The following is a 23759-nucleotide window of genomic DNA, read 5'->3' as shown; positions in this document are numbered from 1 at the left end:
AGACTGAGACACACACATACATTAACAGACAGACAGACAGACAGACAGACAGACAGACAGACAGACAGACAGACAGACAGACAAAACAAATTCATGACCATTCCATACAGAAGGTAAAAATTTAGTTTCTGAACTAGTACCAGCAGTCAGTCATATAACTTCCAGAAGAAAGACTGTGTATATTGACCAGGCTGTTTTGTAGAAGTTTGTCAATGTATATTTATATAGATTATCATATTCATTATTATTATACCTATTATTATTATAGTGTTTGTTTTGTTGTATTCCTAATCTTGGCCATGAATTTTGTATTCTCGATATGTAGTTTGTGCCAAATAAAATATGTTGTAATACTATTTTGTACATTTGAACTCTTATACATTATGACAAGAGGATAAAGTTCATTTCAGTATGGGATATGGAGTTGGTATTTGAGATGTTAACTCATATATATGCTCAATCCTTTCTCAGATACAGGCCATGGAAGTGAATGTCATTGATTATCCTATGTACTTCAGATACAGAATTTTAATCCTGGCTAATTCGCCTTCCTCTGCAGCTTAGCTTGTAGCTGTGAGTTCCACAATGTGGTCTCTCATCAGTGTGACTGTGCAGCAGTGTGGAATGAAAGAATCCACTGTGAAACGTACTTTAAGTTTTAGGTTAAAGTTGCATTTGCTGTAACTAGTCTAAGAGTCAGTCAACCAACAATACATTCACTGAATATGATTTAAATACTAATATTGTACGTGATAATAAGGGGTCTATTGTATCCAAAAATAGAACAGCAACAGTTTTGAATCGCCATGATCACATTGGGGTGCTGATTGTTAAGTGTTGACCCAATAGTCAATTGTTTGATTTGTTGTACCATATTATATATAGTATACTATAGTATATTTTATTGACGTGAAATAATGTAAGAAATACATTATCTATAGTCAAAAACAACACACAGCGACAACAAAAACAACAATAAAAATTATGTATACTGTCCAGTTTTCAAAAAATGTTCCAGTAGAATTGAAGCTAGTGCACTTTAAGGTCATATCTGTTTATACTTCCACTGCAGGAAAACCTAGCAATGAGAAAGTGTCTGTGTATGAAAGTCTTTGTAACTAGTTAAATATATGGTTGCTAAAGATGGTAGACAACATGATTGATTTCTTTGAAGTAAACACAGGAAGCCACAATCCTACAAATACTGTCACTTAGGCATGAAAAATTATAGGCTTTCCCTTGCTATTGACAAGACAGAATGGAAGTTATCACATTTTATTTTTGTTTTTCTTCCGGATAAACTTGTCAAATGTCGAAATATTGACAAATCTGAATATGAGATAAACCATTTTGAATATTTCTTCCAGGTAAAAAATTATAAGAAAGCAAAAATTTAAACTAAATATTTGATTTTTGATTTTTTTTTTTTCAGATAAACTTACTGGATGGTAAACGTACACTAAATGTCAACATTTACTTAAAGCAGTTCAAGATGCCAAGCAAAGAAATTGTAAACTTGATAGACAAAGGTGATAGTCAAGCATATGGGGATGAACGAATACGTGGGCTACTGAAGTTACTTCCAGAACCAGGAGAGGTAAGGATGTATCATGTTTTGGAGTTTTTTGTTTGGTTGTTTTTATGGGGGGTGGGGGGGTGGGGGGGGGGTTTCCAGCGCTTTATTTGTTTCGTACAAGATTAACGATGCACTAGATGTAACTGGAGTATGATATTTTCAATCAGACAACCTACAATATGTCCACTCAGTGGAAATTGTCTAAATATCAATGATTGGACATGTACTAACATACTGGGGGTCGTTTTATCTACTGTCATCACATTGTGTGTGTTTAACTTTAGGGTGCAAACTCGGTTATTTGACTATAGATTTATTCAATATCGTATTATGTGTACTGCTACACAGATACATTTACCCACAGTTGATTCAGTACTTTGCATGGTGTACAATATTACCAGTAAGTTATTATATATACAAAACAGTTTAAACATACAGTTGCAACTTTGCTATGACCATAAATTTGAGTTCATCTAGCTTATTGAACCTTTTGTTTATAAACACATCATAATTGTTACTTGTCAGCTGGCGTTGCATTGTGTTATGTTGTTGTCCTTTTACTAGTGTGAAAGACACTGTGATAACGTTACTACACATTCCTATAAAATATATGGATGTGAAATTAATATGTTAAATGTCAGTCGGGGGTAAATTCTTACTGACTCACTATTGGTATCATGTGTCATAAATTGCCTAGCTTTGTGTTGTCATAACATTTGACAAAGTCAAGATGAGAACAGTTCAGTAAATATAGATGTACCGTTACAAATAGTGGTAAAGTCTGCCTCTATAATGTAATCTAGAGGTTTATCCATGACTTTGAATCTCAAGAACTCTCCACCAATGTGATTAGAAGTCATGGATAGCTTCTAGACTATTAATAGTCGGGTTTTTCTTACTTTGAAATTAAGAATGTAAGACAATCAATGTGTACAGTTTGCTCATTCTCACAAGCTAAATCACATTTTTCTGCTGATGCAACGGAAAATGAGCTCTGACTTAACCCACTGAGAAATCACAGATGTGGAATATGGTTATTATTTATTCGTGGTATCCGTGCGGCGGGGCGTTTGTTACATATTGCCATAAAGAAGGTAATATGGTTCACAACAATGAGTTTCTAGTCAGTGTTTTTTTACTTCTCTCATACTTGTGGTCTTAAATTTTTGCAAAAAACACTTCCAGTGTTTACAAACTCTGGCTTTCACCAAGCCACTAGGTTTTGGAAATTGATGTGTTTATTTCTGTAGGATGACGTCTGTAATTTATAAGAATATAACTATTGAAAATCTCATTAAAAATTAAAGAGACATGTATCCATGATTTATGATCAACCAAATTGTATTTATTGTGTATATCATAATGAGTACAACTGACTATGATAGACACATTGTATTTATTGTGTATATCATAATGAATACAACTGACTATGATAGACACATTGTATTTATTGTGTATATCATAATGAATACAACTGACTATGATAGACACATTGTATTTATTGTGTATATCATAATGAATACAACTGATTATGATAGACACATTGTATTTATTGTGTATATCATAATGAATACAACTGACTATGATAGACACATTGTATTTATTGTGTATATCATAATGAATACAACTGACTATGATAGACACATTGTATTTATTGTGTATATCATAATGAATACAACTGACTATGATAGACACATTGTATTTATTGTGTATATCATAATGAATACAACTGACTATGATAGACACATTGTATTTATTGTGTATATCATAATGAATACAACTGATTATGATAGATACATTGTATTTATTGTGTATATCATAATGAGTACAACTGACTATGATAGACACATTGTATTTATTGTGTATATCATAATGAATACAACTGATTATGATAGATACATTGTATTTATTGTGTATATCATAATGAGTACAACTGACTATGATAGACACATTGTATTTATTGTGTATATCATAATGAATACAACTGACTATGATAGACACATTGTATTTATTGTGTATATCATAATGAGTACAACTGACTATGATAGATACATTGTATTTATTGTGTATATCATAATGAATACAACTGATTATGATAGACACATTGTCATCTCATATGATTCATAATTGTGAACTTGTATCATTTAACAGTTTTAGATAGCTTGATTGTATGACCTCTCAGTGTGAGGAGAAGGTCATATTATATACCATACAAGTTTGATATTGACTCTCAACCAAGCTCTTTAGACATCAACATGCACTCAGTGCATTTCATTGTACAAATACCCTAATCTCTTTCTTATGACACTCTTTGTAGTTACATTAAATAAATTACTTCACACCAGTGCTTGACAATGTCAAATTCAAGCTACTAGGGGGGCAGTTCAAAATGGGCAATATGGTGATATACATGAACTTAAAATTTAGTTAAAAGTTATCCAAATGACAACTAAATACAATAAGTGGTATAAATCAATAGTTAAACATCCCATCAATAAATCATTACAAGTTAACTTCTTCTTTGGGTGAACTTCCCCTTTGACTGGAGCATTATATTTTCAATCAGACAACCAGCGATATATTCATTGAAAATTGTTAATTTACCAAATAATTAGACACTACATGTTAATAAGAGGTTGATAATATCTAAAAGTAATATGGTGACAGGTTGAAATCATGATTTTGGGGGGACTAAAAGTTTAGAATACGGACCCAAAAATCGATTTGATTGGATTTACTAGTATAGTATCGTACATCTACTCAAATATGTTTACCTACAGTTGATTCAATACTGTTCAGGGTGTACAATATCATAAGTATAAAATCATTAGATCTAACAAATTAGTTCCAAAAAAAAATCATTCTAGCTGTGGCTAGTGCAGCTTTAAAATAGATGGTGAATATGAGAACATGATGTAAACTGAAAGTAAGAACATGAGAGTAGTTTAATAGCTAATATGAATTGGTATGACTGTACACTAGACTTCTCTACAGTGTTGAGTCAGGAGCATTGCTAGCATAAAAAGCTGTTGTATATGTACCGATATCTACCAGGTCCACGTACTGCAATTGTTCTCGAATATCCTTGTACTGTAGGGCTAACCATTCATTGATGTCTTCCTGAGGGACCGTCGAAATAAGACGTTAACAAAATTTATGGTTAGCCCTATGTAGTCAATGAGGGCATACAGTACATGGATATTTGAGTACAATTATGTAGTAGATATCGGTACATACAAAACAGCCCTTTCTGCTAGCGACACTCTCAAGACTAGAGAAGTCTAGACTGTGCACATACCATCTAAAAGTATGAGATAGCCAATTAATATGCTCAAAGAGAAATGTGAGTAACAGTGTTGTTGTTATTTCTTCCTGTATTTGACAGATTGATATGTTGATGTCATTTAGTGGTGATGTAAACAAGTTGGGTACTGCAGAAACATTCTATTTAAAACTGATCAAGCTGAAAAAGTAAGTGTATACTAAAGTATTTATGAGTTTGTTTTGCTCTGTCTACTAGTGAGGTGTAACCATACATGTGTGACGTATTGTTATAAAGTATGCCTTTTTATAACATAAACTTTTTCAAAACATTCATTTGAGATTGATATGCAAAATATATATTAAAAGTTGGTTCAATAAACACTTATGTGGATTATGTCACTGTTTGACATTTAATCTGATTCAAAAGGGAACAAAGGTGAGAGTGAGTTCATCGTGGCTGCATTAGTTGATGTCCCTTGAGTCATGAAAATTTAAGTCACGATTACCCTCGAGCTTTCCCTACATTGCACGACTTCTCTAAAAATAACAAAAATAGAATTATTCATATTAGCCATGAACCAACCTCTGTACACTAGGGTAAGAAGTTCTGGGATTGGAACCCACATATTACCTATGTCGATGTCAAAACTAGCATTAGTGTCTGTATGTGTTGTTTCTACCTTCCAAGTTGGTAGAAACAGTAGGCACACTGATAGATAATTGCACACTGGTGACATCAGCATAGGTAATTGAGCACCATACCCAGAATTCCTTACCCCAGTGTACAGAGGTCAGTTCATGGCCAATTTTCAATAATTTCATTTCCCTTATTGTAGAGAAATTGTGTACTGTAGATTGATGACAGTAACTTTTCATGACTCACAAGGCATCAATTAAATTATGCTATGTGGTATTATACGATAAATCTGCCTCACTTTTATTCGCTTTAACATTGAACAACACATTCTGAAAGAGTTGAATTGTATTTTCTGATTTGAAAATTATGCATTTAATGATTTATTATCCCTTTGTGAGTTACAGTGGAAAGAGTGAAAATAACAGTCATGTTTAATATTTTACAACACTGCCACAAATATTGACTGTACTGCCTGTGAGGGCGCTCTAACCTTTTCTGACCTAGGCTATCTATCATCCAATGTTTTTCTGGCAACTGTGAATTTTTTCCAATGAAGCCAAGTTAATCTTTTATGTATTTTCACAAGATTGGTAAATTTATATGACCAACTTTTTCCTTGCAGTTATGAACTAAGATTAGATTGTATGTTGTTAAAGGAAGAATTTTCATCCAGTGTTGGTATTTTAAAACCTGCTTTGGAATCCATCATCAAAGGTTGCAATTGTAAGTAGAATACATCCTTACTAAGTAGTTGTCAGTGATGAGGGCTTTATATATGAATATATATATTTATAATTGTCTATAATTTTTGTTTTTGTTTTTTCTGTATGTTGTTTTTGACTCTAGATAATCTATTTTTTACATTATTTCATGTCAAATAAAATATACTATACTATACTATGAACATCCATGATATGTGGAATCATGATGGTTGAATGGTTAGAATGGCCAGCTTAGAATCTGCAGGTTGTAGAGCCGAGCCTTACCACAACATAATATGTTTCTGAGTGGCTAAAGTCCTTGGGCAAGATTTGAACCACGACTGTGCCTCAGTCAACCCAGCTGTATAATTGGGGACCAGGTAGGATAGAGGCTGCAATGCGAATGATGTAATCCTATGCACTTTAATATAAAGGCTGCAATGGATTGTATGCTCCCCAGGGAGTTGAGGAAGTATAGAGGGCTGATGTGCCACTATAGGTCCATGCCAGGGGTAATAATTGTAGCACCTGGAGCTCTCAGGAGACCAGGTGAATTATAAATACACAATATTAGTCAGCAAACAGCTGTTTTTATGTGTCACTTTCCATCACATCAATGCTGTAACTCTGATAAAAATACTGTAATATGAGCTGACGTAATAATCCAATAGCATCCTTGTTATAAACATCAAAATTACCAATAGTGTTTGTTTCATTTTTAATATCGAGGCAATAAATTTAAAAAATCACAAATGTTATGGGAGGAGGATAATTACTTTCTTTGATTCAGTTTGATCATAATTTCCCATGAGTCAGAGAAATTTTGAATATAATATGTGGTTTGATCATTTTGTTATCAGGTTTTTTCGAGAGCACATCTCTAGAAGAATTTCTGAAACTAGTACTGATAACTGGTAACTATATGAATGCTGTAAGTATAAATAAGATCTGTGCATCGTTAAGAACTTAGATAAATGAAAGAAAGCAGGTAACCAGTGGTTGATTCTTGAAATATTCCACACATAAAGATATTTAAAATTCCACTACCTGTCATCCAGACACTTTCCATGGCATTAAAATGAGATAGTACTCTATGAATAGTCTAGAGACTATCTGTGGCTTCAAATCTCAAGATCTCTCTTTACCTTGTCTAACGCAATGAGAAATCATGAACCAAATGTTGTCAGTGCAAATGAGTAAAACCCCAACTGTTTGAATGATGTAAATAATTTATAAATAGTGTCCTGATCTGACAAATATACCATATTTTGACATTATGCAAATGAGTAAACCCCAACTGTTATAATGATGTAAACAATGTATAAGTAGTGTCCTGATGTGACAAATATACCATATTTGGACATTATGCAAATGAGTAAAACCCCAACTGTTTGAATGATGTAAATAATGTATAAATAGTGTCCTGATCTGACAAATATACCATATTTGGACATTATGCAAATGAGTAAACCCCAACTGTTATAATGATGTAAACAATGTATACGTAGTGTCTTGATCTGACAAATGTACCATATTTGGACATTAACTCTAACTTACTATTCGGCAGAATTCTGTGATTCATTAACAAAGACATGATGTTAATGACTGGGTGCCTGACTTCATTTCAGTTTGAAATTTCATCTCAGTACCTCATTGAGCTAGACATGAGAAGGGACTCAAAGTTACGGATAGCATTTAGACTATATATATTGATATGATTTACTTCAAAATGACATGGTAGTTGGTTATAAAAAAAGTCTCGCAAAATAACTTGAATCGCCTACATTTTTTGATGACTTATCAAAACTCTATGGACCAAAATTCTTGTATATTAAAACTTGTTTACAAATGATGTTGATTTTAAATTTAATGTATAATTGTTTTTTTATTTTCATTGAAGGGTGGTTATGCTGGTAATGCTGTTGGTTTCAAACTGTCGTCACTCATGAAACTAAGTGATACACGAGCCAACAAACCACGAATTAATTTACTCCATTACTTAGTGGAAGTCTTTGGTGCAAAAGCTCATCACAATTTCTCTGAAATGTTGATAGATTTCAAACCAGTATCAGTTGCTTGCAAGTAAGTGCAATAGTTGTTGTTTTGTTTTCATATACAATCTGTGGCAGTGCTGCAGTCAAACTGGGAGCACGAGGTTCACACTCTGACAGACAGTCAGTGATGCACTGCAGTATGAGGATATGTAGAGTAGAGCGCCACCAACGGTCAGAATGTGTGTATGTTTGTATTTTGTTTTTTTAGCCTGACGAAAGATCTAAGTGTTCCTTCCGCTTGTATAATAAGCTCTCTAAATGTGGGAAGCAAGTGGTTTACATGAGCAGATCAACGGCTGGACCTTTCAGATTAATGTTTTTCTAGTCTAGAAAGAATAACATGCCATATATGATGCATGTTCATGGTGCTACTTTTCTACCCTCAGAAAACCACCACTGAATTCACTTCCTGTAGATTTTCCCCAAAGTTAGAGATTTCTGCAAAAACTATATTATAGTTAGCCTAGAAGCTAAGTATATTGACGTCAAGCCAATATTCTAGAAGAAGGAAAAGATTGAAGTCAATGTTATTTATTTATTATTATTATTATTATTATTATTAGACTTGATAGATTGTTGAGTTAAATGCTCTTCTCACACAGTGTCGAGATGAAAAATATACAATAATTGATGCTTATTTTTCAAAAGTATGCCAGTGCTTTACATGATAATTAATATTCAGATATTACTAAAACATGAATTGTACATTTCTTTGGTCAGATATTCTCTAGAAGTACTGATGACTGATGTGACGGACTTGTCTAAAAGGCTAGATAAATTATACAACCAAGTGAAAAATGCAGAAGATGATATCCAGGAACAAATGATGAGTTTTCTAAATGTAAGTGTAGATGTTAAAACAGAGTATGCTTGTATAAATCTACTTTTATCATGTATGGAGCAGGTGAGGGGGGGGGGAATTCTGTGGTTTAAGGCTCAGTTTTACATGACATCGTTTTCATACATAAGTATGTTATTGATTGCGTCAGTGTTTTTGAATTACAATGTATTCCATTTCTGGTTAGTTTATACACGATTCATTTTTTTCGAATCTCTCCCTTTTGGAATGAAAACGAATAATTTTGAAAACAATCCATTTTTGGCAGCATTTTCAAATCGTTGGGTATTAATGTGCAGTTTTGATATCCATACAAAATCGGTAGACGTAAATGCAACAAAGTGTTTATTTTCATTTTTAAATGACATCTTGTAAAAACAGGGCCTTAGAACATTCTTGCTATTTCAAATGGGAATGCAAATCAAACATAAATATTCACTCTAGATTAAAGTATTTGAAACTGGTAGTTATGTCTTATAATTTGTAAAGGCATAATTAATAAAATCGAATGAAAATATATTTTTGCAACAAACAAAATAATTATTTCTCCAACGAATTTGTAATAATCACAGCAAAATAACAATCTATTAAGTTGAATATCACATTTTTATTTTGTCATTTCAGGATGCTTTAAAAGACATAGAGCAACTAAATGAATCTTTGCAAGAGATTGAAGAGTTGACAATTGAGTTAGCAGACTTCTTCTGTGAAGATGTGAAATCCTTTAAACTTGAAGAATTTTTTCAAACCATTAATACGTTTACACAGGCTATCAAACAGTGTCAAGAGGTAAGATCACAAATCATTAACTTGGTTACTGTAACTCTATGTAATTACACCCTAAATATAGGGTGTCAGGCTTTAACAACTTGGTTTCTGTAACTCTATGTAATTACACCCTAAATATAGGGTATCAGGCTTTAATGACTTGGTTTCTGTAACTCTATGTAATTACACCCTAAATATAGGGTGTCAGGCTTTAACAACTTGGTTTCTGTAACTCTATGTAATTACACCCTAAATATAGGGTGTCAGGCTTTAACAACTTGGTTTCTGTAACTCTATGTAATTACACCCTAAATATAGGGTATCAGGCTTTAATGACTTGGTTTCTATAACTCTATGTAATTACACCCTAAATATAGGGTGTCAGGCTTTAATGACTTGGTTTCTATAACTCTATGTAATTACACCCTAAATATAGGGTGTCAGGCTTTAATGACTTGGTTTCTATAACTCTATGTAATTACACCCTAAATATAGGGTGTCAGGCTTTAATGACTTGGTTTCTATAACTCTATGTAATTACACCCTAAATATAGGGTGTCAGGCTTTAATGACTTGGTTTCTATAACTCTATGTAATTACACCCTATATTATGGCTTTAATGACTTGGTTACTGTAACTATATGTAATCACACCCTATATTATGGCTTTAATGACTTGGTTACTGTATCTCTATGTAATCACACGCTATAATATGGCTATAATGACTTGGTTACTGTATCTCTATGTAATCACACCCTATAATATGGCTTTAATGACTTGGTTACTGTAACTATATGTAATCACACCCTATATTATGGCTTTAATGACTTGGTTACTGTAACTATATGTAATCACACCCTATATTATGGCTTTAATGACTTGGTTACTGTAACTATATGTAATCACACCCTATATTATGGCTTTAATGACTTGGTTACTGTAACTATATGTAATCACACCCTATATTATGGCTTTAATGACTTGGTTTCTATATCTCTATGTAATCACACCCTATATTATGGCTTTAATGACTTGGTTACTGTAACTATATGTAATCACACCCTATATTATGGCTTTAATGACTTGGTTACTGTAACTATATGTAATCACACCCTATATTATGGCTTTAATGACTTGGTTACTGTAACTATATGTAGTCACACCCTATATTATGGCTTTAATGACTTGGTTACTGTAACTATATGTAATCACACCCTATAATATGGCTTTAATGACTTGGTTACTCTAACTCTATGTAATCACACTCTATAATATGGCTTTAATGACTTGGTTTCTGTAACTCTATGTAATTACACCCTAAATATAGGGTATCAGGCTTTAATGACTTGGTTACTGTAACTCTATGTAATTACACCCTAAATATAGGGTGTCAGGCTTTAATGACTTGGTTTCTGTAACTCTATGTAATTACATCCTAAATATAGGGTGTCAGGCTTTAATGACTTGGTTTCTGTATCTCTATGTAATCACACCCTAAATATAGGGTGTCAGGCTTTAATGACTTGGTTACTGTATCTCTATGTAATCACACCCTATAATATAATGGTGTCAGGCTTTAATGACTTGGTTTCTGTAACTCTGTGTAATCACACCCAATAATATAACGGTGTCAGGCTTTAATGACTTGGTTTCTGTAACTCTGTGTAATCACACCCAATAATATAGGGTGTCAGGCTTTAATGACTTGGTTTCTGTAACTCTATGTAATCACACCCTATAATATAATATAAGGGTCTGTAGCTCTAGGAAATTACACCCTAAATATAGGGTGTCAGGCTTTAATGACTTGGTTTCTGTAACTCTATGTAATCACACCCTATAATATAACGGTGTCAGGCTTTAATGACTTGGTTTCTGTAACTCTGTGTAATCACACCCAATAATATAGGGTGTCAGGCTTTAATGACTTGGTTTCTGTAACTCTATGTAATCACAACCTATAATATAGGGTGTCAGGCTTTAATGACTTGGTTACTGTAACTCTATGTAATTACACCCTAAATATAGGGTGTCAGGCTTTAATGACTTGGTTTCTGTAACTCTATGTAATTACATCCTAAATATAGGGTGTTAGGCTTTAATGACTTGGTTTCTATAACTCTATGTAATTACACCCTAAATATAGGGTATCAGGCTTTAATAACTTGGTTACTGTATCTCTATGTAATCACACCCTATAATATAGGGTGTCAGGCTTTAATGACTTGGTTTCTATAACTCTATGTAATTACACCCTAAATATAGGGTGTCAGGCTTTAATGACCTGGTTTCTATAACTCTATGTAATCACACCCTATAATATAGGGTGTCAGGCTTTAATGACTTGGTTTCTGTAAGTGTATGTAATTACACCCTAAATATTGGGTGTCAGACTTCAAAGGGTTAATACTTGTACACAGCCTAACAGAGTCAAGATCACTCTCACTACTACAAACCATTAATACTTATATACAGGCTATAACATTACAAAATGGTTATTTTGGACTAGGGACACTTCAGTTGTGCTAAACCTTAAAAATCCTCAGCTGAACTTTTTTTACCTATTCAATTTTATTGTCCATGCCCATGTCTGTTTTTCATTCATTCATTCATTCATTCATTAATTCATTCATTCATCCTTCCTGCCATCCATCTATCAATCAATCCATCCATTATTACAGCCAGTTAGCCAGCCAGCCATTTCATGTGTCCATAATTTGATCTAACGATGTAGCCAGTACAAACCAAAATCATTCTCCTGTAATTCAAATTATCTTTTTTTTTTTGCCAGGAAAATGAACTGAGAAAGGTACAAGAAAAGAAAGCCATTGAAAGAGAGAAACAACAAAAACTGAAAGAAGAACAGAAGAAAGAAGAGAAGGCTAAGAAGAAAGCAGCAGCTGAAAGGACCTTATCTGATGATGAATCTAATATCATTGATTTATTATTGAATGACATTGCCACGGTAATATACCATTATTGTAAACTTTAAAAAATTGTCATCATTATCTTCAACCTGGATGTTGCCATGGTAATATATGATTATTGTAAATCTGGAAGTTGAATGTTCGTGTGTATTTATATCTGACGGTAATAAGCACTTAGGAGTCATGAATATTCTATGTTCATCTAATACATATGTATATCTGCTAAGTCCCATGATGCAACAGTTGATGAGTGTGAGAACAATGAAGGTGAAAAAAAGGTTCGATTTGTGTTCCTTGGTAATTTGTGAAATTTAGGTGATGTGAAATCATGAAATGACTCCAGAACCCAAAGTTTATGACAATACCTGTATTTCCTGTAGTGGCATTACCCTTAATTTTTTCAATTTTCTTTTCCGTATGATGAATTGCACATGCTTATACTTTCCAACTTCTATTGTTTCTATGGTTACAGGGATTCCAAGATAGTAAGAGAAGACGACGTACTCTTAAGAAAAAGCTTAAAGTTGAACCATTAGAAGAAGGAAACCAAGAAGAGACTCTCAGTGATTTGTTACTTGATAATAACAAAGTGAACTCGCAGAAATCGTCTGGAGATGATGTCTTTGGTGGGCCTTTCATGGCCAGCAGCAAGAGGAGGGTACGAGCCAAGAACTCAAACAGAACTACAAGACTCAAATCATTTGGAAATAACCGTGAACGCATTGTACCTGCATCTAACGGGGACTCTAACAATAACTGATTGTGTGAAATCACACCATGGCTTGTGAGTGGATCTAGTGATTGCAGTCAAAGAACTGACCATCAAGGAGGACAACATGGTGCCAGATTGATAATTAGATGTAGTCCATGGTGGCCATGGTGCAGGCAGTACTGTGTGTGTGCCCAGAAATGGAGAAAATAAACTTTAACAGTATTTGATTTCTCAAAATTATTTACAAATCCTCATAAAGTTTTAGAGCAATAAGATGAATAGATACATTTTGGATTAAGTCATCCAGTAAACTGTAACCAACAAGAGACTTTTAGTTTTAGATATATCCATGAATAAATATAATCATAGACCCTACACGAAAGGGTCTATGATATTTTAGTTTTGGAAATGTCATAAACAGTGCCCTCTAGTGTAGTAGCTCATAGTTCTTTTGTCTTCCAGTGAATAATGAGATTATTATACACTTATTGCTGGGCTATGAGGGCACTAGTAGACATCTATCACCCTGAGGGTTTTTATGCGGGAACTATTTCCCTGAGGCTGAAAACCGCAGGAAATAACTGCTACATTAAAGCATAAGGGCTAATATGACATCTACTATAACCCAAATAAGGCCAGGCAATAAATGTTTTTATAGCACATCATTTTCTCGAGATCTCGGGCATGTATCCTTTCCATTGTTATACAAATCACTGAAAAGACTCCCATATCTTTTTAAGAACTTTGTCGATATCATATCGTAAAACATTCCATTTAAAAAATGTCGAAAATGTTTTGGAAAGAAGGACAAAGTTATTTATCATGAATGTTGGATGTGATGCACTTGGCTCTCGTCTTCTCCAGGGTACACAAACTGCATTCAGTTTGTACATGGCCTGAGGAACCCTAAATGATGTTACTGCATAGATTTGATGATGTTGCTGGGGAGGATAATAAAAAAATCCGGAATAGATCCATGAGAAGTTTAGGTCTTTATCAGTAAATAGCGCCCTCTTGTGACGGTTACAAAGTCAAGTGCCAATTGAAAAATGTGGTCTAGTAATTTTCATCTTTGCCTTTGAGCCATTCAGTGCTACAATGACTTCATTGTTTCTACCAAATATAATCATTTTCACACACTAGAGTCCACTATTGATATAATACATGTATTATAGGGATACATGGTTGTAGGGATACAGAAATCTCTACTTTTCTGAAGACATTGTAATTTCATCAAACTAAAAACATAATAAAATTTGCTTCAATTAGGACTTGTAGATTATTCATACATCATTTAAATTGTTTCCCATTTTTTAGATGTGTAAAAATTATTCTATGCATTTTTAATCTCAGATAAATTTTCTCTGTATTTACCTTAATATTATGTGCAGAGAAATTTGCGATCTTTTATTTTTGTAAATCTGTTTATAAGCCATGTGGTGCTATTTTGCCTGCAAGAAAACGAAGTCCAGTGTTGCTCAAAGCAGCCATTGTCATTTATAGAAAACACATAATGTTCGCTGTAACTTTAGCAATACAAGTGTTTAACACCTGCACTAGCTGCAACATGAGTATTATATTTTCAATCACACAACCTACAATATATTCACTTAAAAATTTTAACATGGAAGAAGCGTTCATATGGCAAAGCTTGGAGAAATTTTAAGAACTTTGACATTTAGGAAAATTGTCCCTGAGGTGCATTCTACCTTAACTTACAAGTTACATTATCACGTCTAAAACATGCCACTAAATTATTTGCATACTAGTTATTTGCATATGTGTACTATGAGTTACACATTATTTGCTTATCATTTGCATAATCTTTGGTTTTATAATGTTATAATTGCTCTGTGGTTCTGGACACATGTTGAGAACTATGAATTTTAGTCTACAAGGAGAACATGTTAAAGTAAGGAAATTTCTAAGCCTGTTTAAAATGAGCGGTTCCTATACTATTATCAAATCAATCATATTAAATACACTTAAAATAATACATTTGATATCCTTGAAAATGTGCAATACATACAAATTATGATAACTTTACACATTAATGTTCTTTTGAGATAGAGTATGTATGGGCTAGACAAGGTATTTCAATCATTTTAGTAACCCAAAACTCTAACCCTGTAAACTCTCCTCATCTAGGAAACTAAACACACTTACAGAATAGCTGACCTTTACATGGGCTTAAAAGTTGCATCGGCCCTAAACTAGCTATATTGTCTGGACATGATACTGAACTGATCAGAAAATGAGATCTCATGGTGTGTGTACTTTTCATTTCCAACAGGTGGGGGACTACTGTGCTGGGTTCAGTTTGTGCATGTCAAACTGTATCTCTGAAATGCATGAGCCTGCTTTCAACCAAACCTGGCACAAATGTCAGGTACCTATAGTCCACATATTCAGCTCACTTTGATTGTCAACCTTTGCAATATAAATGTCAAACGGTGGCCATATTTGTCATAAAAATTTTTTTTTTTACTCACCAACAAGCTTAAAAGGTAGAGATCTCATTTGAGTGTCTACACCCATGTTATCTATCCATGATGACCTTTCTAATGAGGCCTTGACCTCTATGTTTAAGGTCAAGTAACCAAAAATGTTTAAACTGTTTATGTGCACCTCCGACATGCCGATTTCAGCCAAACCTGGCACAGATGTCAGGTACTGTAGACTGATATGTTGGGTAGTATGCCTTTCATGAAGCCTTGTCATCTTCTAAATTGGACATGAAAATCACTTTATTTCACTTGACAGTCGTGACTGTACATTTTCATTTGATATATTTTGTATTTTTAATGAAATAAAAACATCACTTTTTAAGAAAGCATTTGTCAGCTTAATTTTATTATCCAAGGTAGAACGCAGTTTTAATGAACAGAACTTGATGAATACATTCATCCTATACAGTAATGCAGTGTTTTGGCTTATGGAATTGCATTTTGAACAAATAAAGGAAAAAATTCAACTGTGAACAAAGGTTGTGTAAAATGTACCGAGTATGTATGTATGTAGTATGTACGTACGTACGTACGTACGTGTGTATGTATGTATGTATGTATGTATGTATGTGTGTGTGTATATATATGTATATATATATATATATATGTGTGTGTGTGTAATAGTGTATGTATGTGTACACAAAAATATCACCAAAATAAATATCTATAGTAATAAAATATTGACAAAAAATAAGCAGAGATGCTAGGTTTGACGTGAACTTTGTGTTTCAAAAAAGATTGAAACTTGAAATACAGAATGCCTGAAAGTGCATATCGTGTTAATGTATACAAAATAAGATAGCCTGTCTACATATGCATTGCATTGCTAATCTGTGCCCTTTATACTTCCTCAACTCCATTGGGAGCATACAATCCATTGCAGCCTTTATAAGCCCATTGGATTAAAAAAAGCATTCACATTGCAATATCCATCCTACCAGGTCCCCAATTATACAGCTGGGTGGACTGAGGCACAGTCGTGGCTCAAATCTTGCCCAAGGACTTAAGCCACTTAGAAACAAATTGCAGTGATGGGGCTCGAACCTGCAACCTGCAGATTCCAAGCCGGCCACTAACCATTTGCTGCCCATCATGGCTCCATAATGGCTTTTAGGGGGTGTAGCTAACTTTTAAAGTTTGAATAGCTAGTATAACAAGCTAAGTTTAGATAATAGCTACCATAGACACAGACCAGTGATGTAGACAAGCTGGAGTAAAGGCAGTATACACACAAACCATGACATAAGACCATACAACTTGTCCTTTGTAAACACATTGCAATATAGATTTTCAAAATAAAAGAATAAAGAACGTCTAAATGGGGAAAAAATATTGCAAGTAAAGCCATTATTTTTCTTTCAGTATATCACAAATTGTTTTCCTCTTGTAAATCACCAAATTTAGGATAATCATATTCTATATTTGTAATAGTTTTTGTACTTGTTTATTACGACAAGACAATAAATAAAATCAAAATATGAAATCAAAATATTCTGACAGAAAGTGTATAAAACGAAATATCAACCCAAAGAAAACATTTATCGTAAGTGCTACATTCCATAACTGAGCTTTGAAATCACAGCAAACATATATATTGTTGAACATTAGCTACATAGTATGGAAGACAAAATAAACACAGGCAGTGGTGGCTAAATATATAGTTGACAACTAATCAGTTTCAACTAGTGTTTACATGTCAATCATCTTCTCTTGTCAATCATATGTATCTACCACTTATCCTGTATTGTATTCCGTCCTGACATTCCGCAGAAGTGTCAGGAGTAACAGGTATCTATTTGGACTGATCTCACGAATCAGTTGTATCTATCACTTTAACTTGTATAGCATTTTTTACAGTGTCGAGAGTAACAGGTACATTTGTACTTATTTTGTTTACATTTACCAGGACTCGCTTTTAATTCGCTACTGTTGCTATGGTTATCAATGACTGGCAGACCATAATCATTTGTTTCTACAGAAGACTGACCGGAGTTAGTAAATACAGAATCGGGTTTTGGAATCTCTGATTCACACGAGTTTCCTGGTTGTTTTGTTGAATTCAAAGACAGACCAAGACTTCGACGTCGAGTCATGTATGGTTCGGTTCTCACAAACTTGACACCTGTTTTTGCTGAAGAAGACCGACGATGTTTACGTTGTGGCTCATCAATATCTCCTCTAGATTTCTTTGGTGAACTTTGACATCTATCTGCATTTGGAGGAGAATGTTCGTTGCTTTCCTGTAAAGGTGGTGTTGTATGTACTGGACTACGTCGTTCTGTCACGTTGACCACAGGTTGGTTAACCCTAGCCGACAATGGACTGCTTTCTTTCTCCTTTCTCTCATCAATTTTGTCAGATCTTTGCATTTTTATTGGACTTGATTCTTCAACTTCTAACACCACTTTAGATTTCACTGGCGAATCGTCTACTTTCATGAGCTCACCTTTAGTGGTCGTCACAGTATCTACCTTTAAACCCAGGTTTGACAATTCCATAGTTAAACGTTCTTGTTTTGGTTGATTAACTTTATTTTCAGTGTTTGATGACTCCGTCTGTCCATTTTCCTTGTTCTTGTTCCCCTCCTCTTTTTCATTCCCTCTTCTCTCTATTCCATGGCCAAGGACTGGGGTTTCTGTCACGTTCAAAGATTTTTCAGAACCAGTAAAATATTCACCAAACAGTCTATCAAAAGCATCTTCGACAAGCTTGTCGTCAGCCCTGTCTAGGGACTCCAGGAGAGTTTCGTTTGCGTCATTATCACTCCGGTTGGAAAAAAGTATATTGTCGGCATCGGTCACGTCACAATCGATTGGCCCAAGCTCATCTAGGAGAGACTGGTAGATCGTCTCGGCAGTTTCCTGATTTTGTCTGTCGGCAAATTTCTTCACGATATCATCATCGTCCAGTATCCAGTTAGGTAACAACCAATCAGGATTTTGATTTTTCACTTCGACCAAGTACCCATTTTCATCGATAACGAAACCATCATATACAAACACAGGATTTGGAGAAATCACAGCCCACAAAAACTTACTGTCAAGAACGCGTTCAATATCGCGTATGGCGATTGGTCGATCATTGCCATAACAACGATCAGATATAACGTCTAAATCACGAGGTGAAATTGATGCTCTTTTCCTATCACTGACAATAGAGGGTGCGCTAACAATATTTCTCCTGGAAGGAGTGAGTTGTCTTTGTTCTTTGACAAGTGCTTCGAGTCGACTTTCGCTCGTATTTTTCCTAGCTCTGTTCTTAGTTGGACGGAAAATCATTGTACGAGAGTCGTTAACCTGGTGCTCATCTCGTAATTTTGCCGCTATTTGAAAAAAAGGAGCTTTCTGTTTCTCAGATAAACCTTTCCAAATATCTCCAAGTTTCTTGCTAATTTCATTGTTATTGCAGTTTGGATATTGCTTGATCAGTGTAGGTCGGACTTCCCTGAAAGATAACAAAAGTTACATAATATTCCGTATTTACACAATATTATATTACAAAATGAGGCTACAAACAACTGCTTAAATTCAAGTGACATGAAAGAAAGTTAAATGTTAAACACAATTTGCATGATTTGCTTCTCGGCAAACGGTACTGAGTAAATGTCCAATCTACTTTGTGTACAAACTCTCCCAGTATTTCAGTATTTCGTATACGGTACTTTTCCAATCCGATTTTTACCTTCTGCAAGGGAAGGTTTGAGTATTGTCATGTCTGTTTTTCTGTCTGTGTTGCGGTCTGTCTGTCTGTCTGTCTGTCTGTCTGTCTGTCTGTCTCCGATTTTTACCTTCTGCAAGGGAAGTTTAGAGTATTGTCATGTCTGTTTTTCTGTCTGTGTTGCGGTCGGTCTGTCTGTCTGTCTGTCTGTCTGTCTGTCTGTGTGTGTGTGTGTGTGTGTGTGTACATGTCATCGTATTATCAAAATAACTGCGAAATTTGGAACACACATGGCTAGAACTGATGGCTGACACTTATACTTTCTGTGCAAACCTCCATCTGTTTGTGTTTACATGTAAGGTTTTATATCATAAAACATATCTACCTCGACCAAACCATGAAAGCGTTCATAGGACGTTTAATCCGTGGAGTTGGCTGTAGAGGGGTGGTTGTGGTTTTGTTACCATGTGAAATCGAGTCTGTGTTGTTACGAGTCTGTAGTGGAATGGTAGGACTAACGGATGTTGGAATGCTTGGAGATGGTGTTTTGATCGACTGTTCACTCTTTTCATTTCCCGATAAAGTTTCTTGGTTTGTTCGTGGTAAAATAATTGTTGAACTGGTCTTTACGCATGCCATACTTGCGGACTTTACCATGTCCGTTTGTACATTGGATGTAGTAGACAGAACGGTGGGACCAGTCTTGTTAATAACGGTGTCTAGTTGTGTACCCCCGGGTTGTGTAGCCGTTCCGCGTTGACCCGTTCCATCGTAAGTCATGGGGTTTACTGAAGCTGTCGGCTGAGTATGTAAAACACTACTGGGCAATTTATTGCTCTGTACCAAACCATTCTGTGATTCAGCGGTCGATGATAAACCAGATCCAGGGGTGGTGGCCTGTCTCCTTTGTACTTCCCCTGATAGTTTTGTATTACTATCAGTATCGTTTCTACGTGATTCAGTACACTCGCTTGATTTACTCGGTGTTGCAATATTCACGACTGTTTTGTTTCTACGTGTCTGTGATATTCCTGTAGTGCTGCCAGTGAATGCTTTGTCTACCGAAGCGTTTATTAATGCCCCTGAAGACGATAACGTAACAGTTATGATAGGCCTACTTGTCGATGTCACTCTGGGTGTTCGACAGCTTGTATACGTGGGCGACATCATCGCCACTGCACTGGTTGAAACTGTCGAAGGCAGCGTACAAGTGGATGGGATGCTTTTCATAATGATAGGAGTTTGTGATTTTTCAATTCTTTCAAGTCCATCCAACTTGACTGCGGCTTCCTGTGCATCATTCTCCCCAGACAAGACATGTGATGTGATCGGATGCACATTCTCTTGTTGTGGATGAGGAGAACTTGGACTTGTTACCTGGTGTGTGTCTTGCATCGTTTTGTTTTCACAAGTTTTCCTTTCCAGTGTAACGTTCGGAATGCAAGATTCCACGCTGACTGGCGTTCCAACAGGAGCGTTGTCAGTCTTCGACACGGTAGTCAAAATTGATGACCCGGTAGGACGCTGACTCTTATTGTCTACTGATGTATCAATTCGCGTTCTCATGTCTCCGTTGGTAATAATATCTGGATTCGGTACCATGGCAACATTTCCGTTACGTGTAACTAGATTATTTTTAGTAATGATTGCACACATTTCGCCGGTGTCAACAACATGGGGTGACGAAATACCATCAGCAACCCGACTCTCGCTTATCTTGCCCGGGCTGATTTTAAGATTTTCGGCGAACATTGTTTCTAGACTAGCTACCCGTCGTCTTCCATCTGACGGAGTGGTAGCCGATGCTTTACATTGTATTGGTGAAGGTTTACCATCGGAGTTTAAGCCTAATTCCATGTTCTCATCTGACGACACTTCCTTCAAATTCGTACAGGTATTGATTAAAGTATTTTCCCCGGTATCCATGTTCTCATCCATATTTGCTATCTAACATTGATCATTTGTATGTTGAACAACTGCCTGTCGAACATCGGAATAAGAATATGTAAACAATTCCACGTGTTTCCAAGTGCGCACTTTCTACATCGAACGTTACGTCATCGTGTTGACAACGTGATGTGCCTGCATCGCACTGTGTTCCAAATGAGTTATAAAAATTCCAACAAACTGGACATTTGTTTAAACTAGTAATGTAATGAATTGTTCAATTCAAATTTGCTCTTTCTTTTGGGATAAATATATGATATATTACACCACTTCACCATTCTCGAAAACCAGAGCTGTTATTTCTTCCGCTACACTTCGAAATGAAATATTACCTGTTCTTACGGCAAGTTTCGACGGTGCCGTAAAAGAGGCGACGGTGCACTTCACGTGTGTAAACCCTGTTTCACGAGTACTAGTACATTATATATACGATTGTATCGACGTCGTTGTGTTTAATACTGCAATGTTTCGGGTGCAATATCCAGATATTTGCACTGGTACGATGGGCTACACTACACTACAAAAATATGCATTTGCTTCGAACATCTAATCAAAAATTGCATAGAAAACAGAATGTGTATATGTTACTTTTAAGTATATTTCGGACAAAGATGCAATATTTGTAGCATTAGTGTTTCGATTTTGACCTGCAGGTTCAGTAGTGCTATAGGCGTGACAAAGAGTCTGCGTGTGTCTGTCAGTCTGTGTGGGTGCGCGCGCGTGTGTGCGTGTGTGTTAACAACTTAAAGTCAAATACCACTGGACCGATTGCCATGTTTGGTGGGTGTATTATTTGAGAAATTGTTCAAATCAAAATGATCTTTATACCACCGGTGAGTGATTTTGGTGAAAATGTGATTTTTGGTCAAAAAAATGAAACTCCAAAACTACTCAGCAGATCGGTCTGAAATTGCTTAGAACGTTCTTAGAGGTGTTCAGATTAAGAAGTATTCATGACATGCTTGTGTTTTGAACTTGCATGGTGAATGGGCTGAAACTTGATTGGGATGTTTCTGGAGGTGTTGATCACACCCTTATACAACAGTGAAATGATGTTTCATATTACAAAGACAACAACAGGGGTGGGTTTGTAAGTGAACACAGATTCCAAAAATGTATGCAAAAATGCCTAGCAACAAGACCACGCTAAATACAGTTGTGCTACAGTGTCATTCTCGCTATTTTTCATTATTGAGCTGCTTTTTATTCTTCAGGGGATTGCACACAAAAGTAACTTTACTGCAAACCTAGGAACAATAAAAAGCTCAAAAACAAACAAAAAAACGAAAGCTTGTGTTCGATGTCCAATTCATTAACAAAATTGATACGTGTTTCATGCACTAAAGTGTTTTTTTTTAAAAGTAAAACTGTTCTACATTAAATTTTGATTTTAACTACAAATTTGCATCTGTCGCAAACCAAAGTCAAAGTGACGTGAAGTAGCCCCTTAGGATGTCAGGTTGAAAAAAACTCGGACGTAGCATGTCAAAAATATGGTTGTGTACGGAACCAATTTAACCTATTATAACCGTGGTAGCCCCCTGGGGCACCGCTCCAAGAGGGTGGGAGGGGGCTAAAATGTGGAGGAACGAGGCAGGCAACTAACAAAAAGAAATCACGGAAAGAAAAGTAATTAAAACAATTTTTAGCGTGGTCTGGCAGATTGTAAATCTTGGCAATACAGATACAATTGTCGATAAAGCTTAAAATAAGTGTAATTTATTTAAGTTGAACATTACTGACATCATGGACTTGTAAAATTTATCTAAAGAAATTATAACATATATCAGGACGTGCTCAAATGATAAACCAACGTGTAACAGTGTCATATGCAAAAGACTGTAGTGGTATAGTTGTACTATAATATGATCATTTTAAATTTACTGTAGAATATGCCTTTGTCCGTAACTTGGTTCTTACCAGACTTGCTGTACATGTTTCTGACTATGGTCGTAAATGCAAGAATACTTCCAAGCGGTAGTAAACAGAGAGTTTGACAAAGCCTGTCGGCCTGAACAGGCGACATTTTACTCGTAAGTTATTTAGACCCATTTGTGGGGATAAAAGAACCAATTAATTATTACTTTTCTGATTATATTTCATTTTCCCATATTCTGTTTTTTGCAAACACTGTGCCAGAAAATAACAGTCACGAAATGACTCGTTTTGAG

The 23759-nt window shown here is 35.1% G+C and overlaps 1 protein-coding gene across 1 annotated transcript in view; it reads left to right on the top strand.

Annotated features, from left to right (window-relative positions):
• Nucleotides 1-14761, top strand: part of LOC144439291 (inverted formin-2-like) — a 40930-nt gene extending 26169 nt beyond the window's left edge. Inside the window, exons 7-15 of the mRNA XM_078128570.1 lie at nucleotides 1433-1597; nucleotides 4962-5047; nucleotides 6100-6200; nucleotides 7039-7109; nucleotides 8079-8260; nucleotides 8953-9073; nucleotides 9695-9859; nucleotides 12630-12803; nucleotides 13238-14761. Coding sequence (XP_077984696.1) covers nucleotides 1433-1597; nucleotides 4962-5047; nucleotides 6100-6200; nucleotides 7039-7109; nucleotides 8079-8260; nucleotides 8953-9073; nucleotides 9695-9859; nucleotides 12630-12803; nucleotides 13238-13525 — 1353 coding nt within the window. The 3' untranslated portion in view covers nucleotides 13526-14761. The remainder of the gene's footprint in view (nucleotides 1-1432; nucleotides 1598-4961; nucleotides 5048-6099; nucleotides 6201-7038; nucleotides 7110-8078; nucleotides 8261-8952; nucleotides 9074-9694; nucleotides 9860-12629; nucleotides 12804-13237) is intronic.
• The last annotated feature ends 8998 nt before the right edge of the window (nucleotides 14762-23759 follow it).

Source organism: Glandiceps talaboti, chromosome 8 (assembly GCF_964340395.1).
Source record: "Glandiceps talaboti chromosome 8, keGlaTala1.1, whole genome shotgun sequence".
Lineage (NCBI taxonomy): Eukaryota > Metazoa > Hemichordata > Enteropneusta > Spengelidae > Glandiceps > Glandiceps talaboti.
Note: the sequence above shows the minus strand (reverse complement) of the source record. Positions and strands in the feature narration are given on the sequence as shown.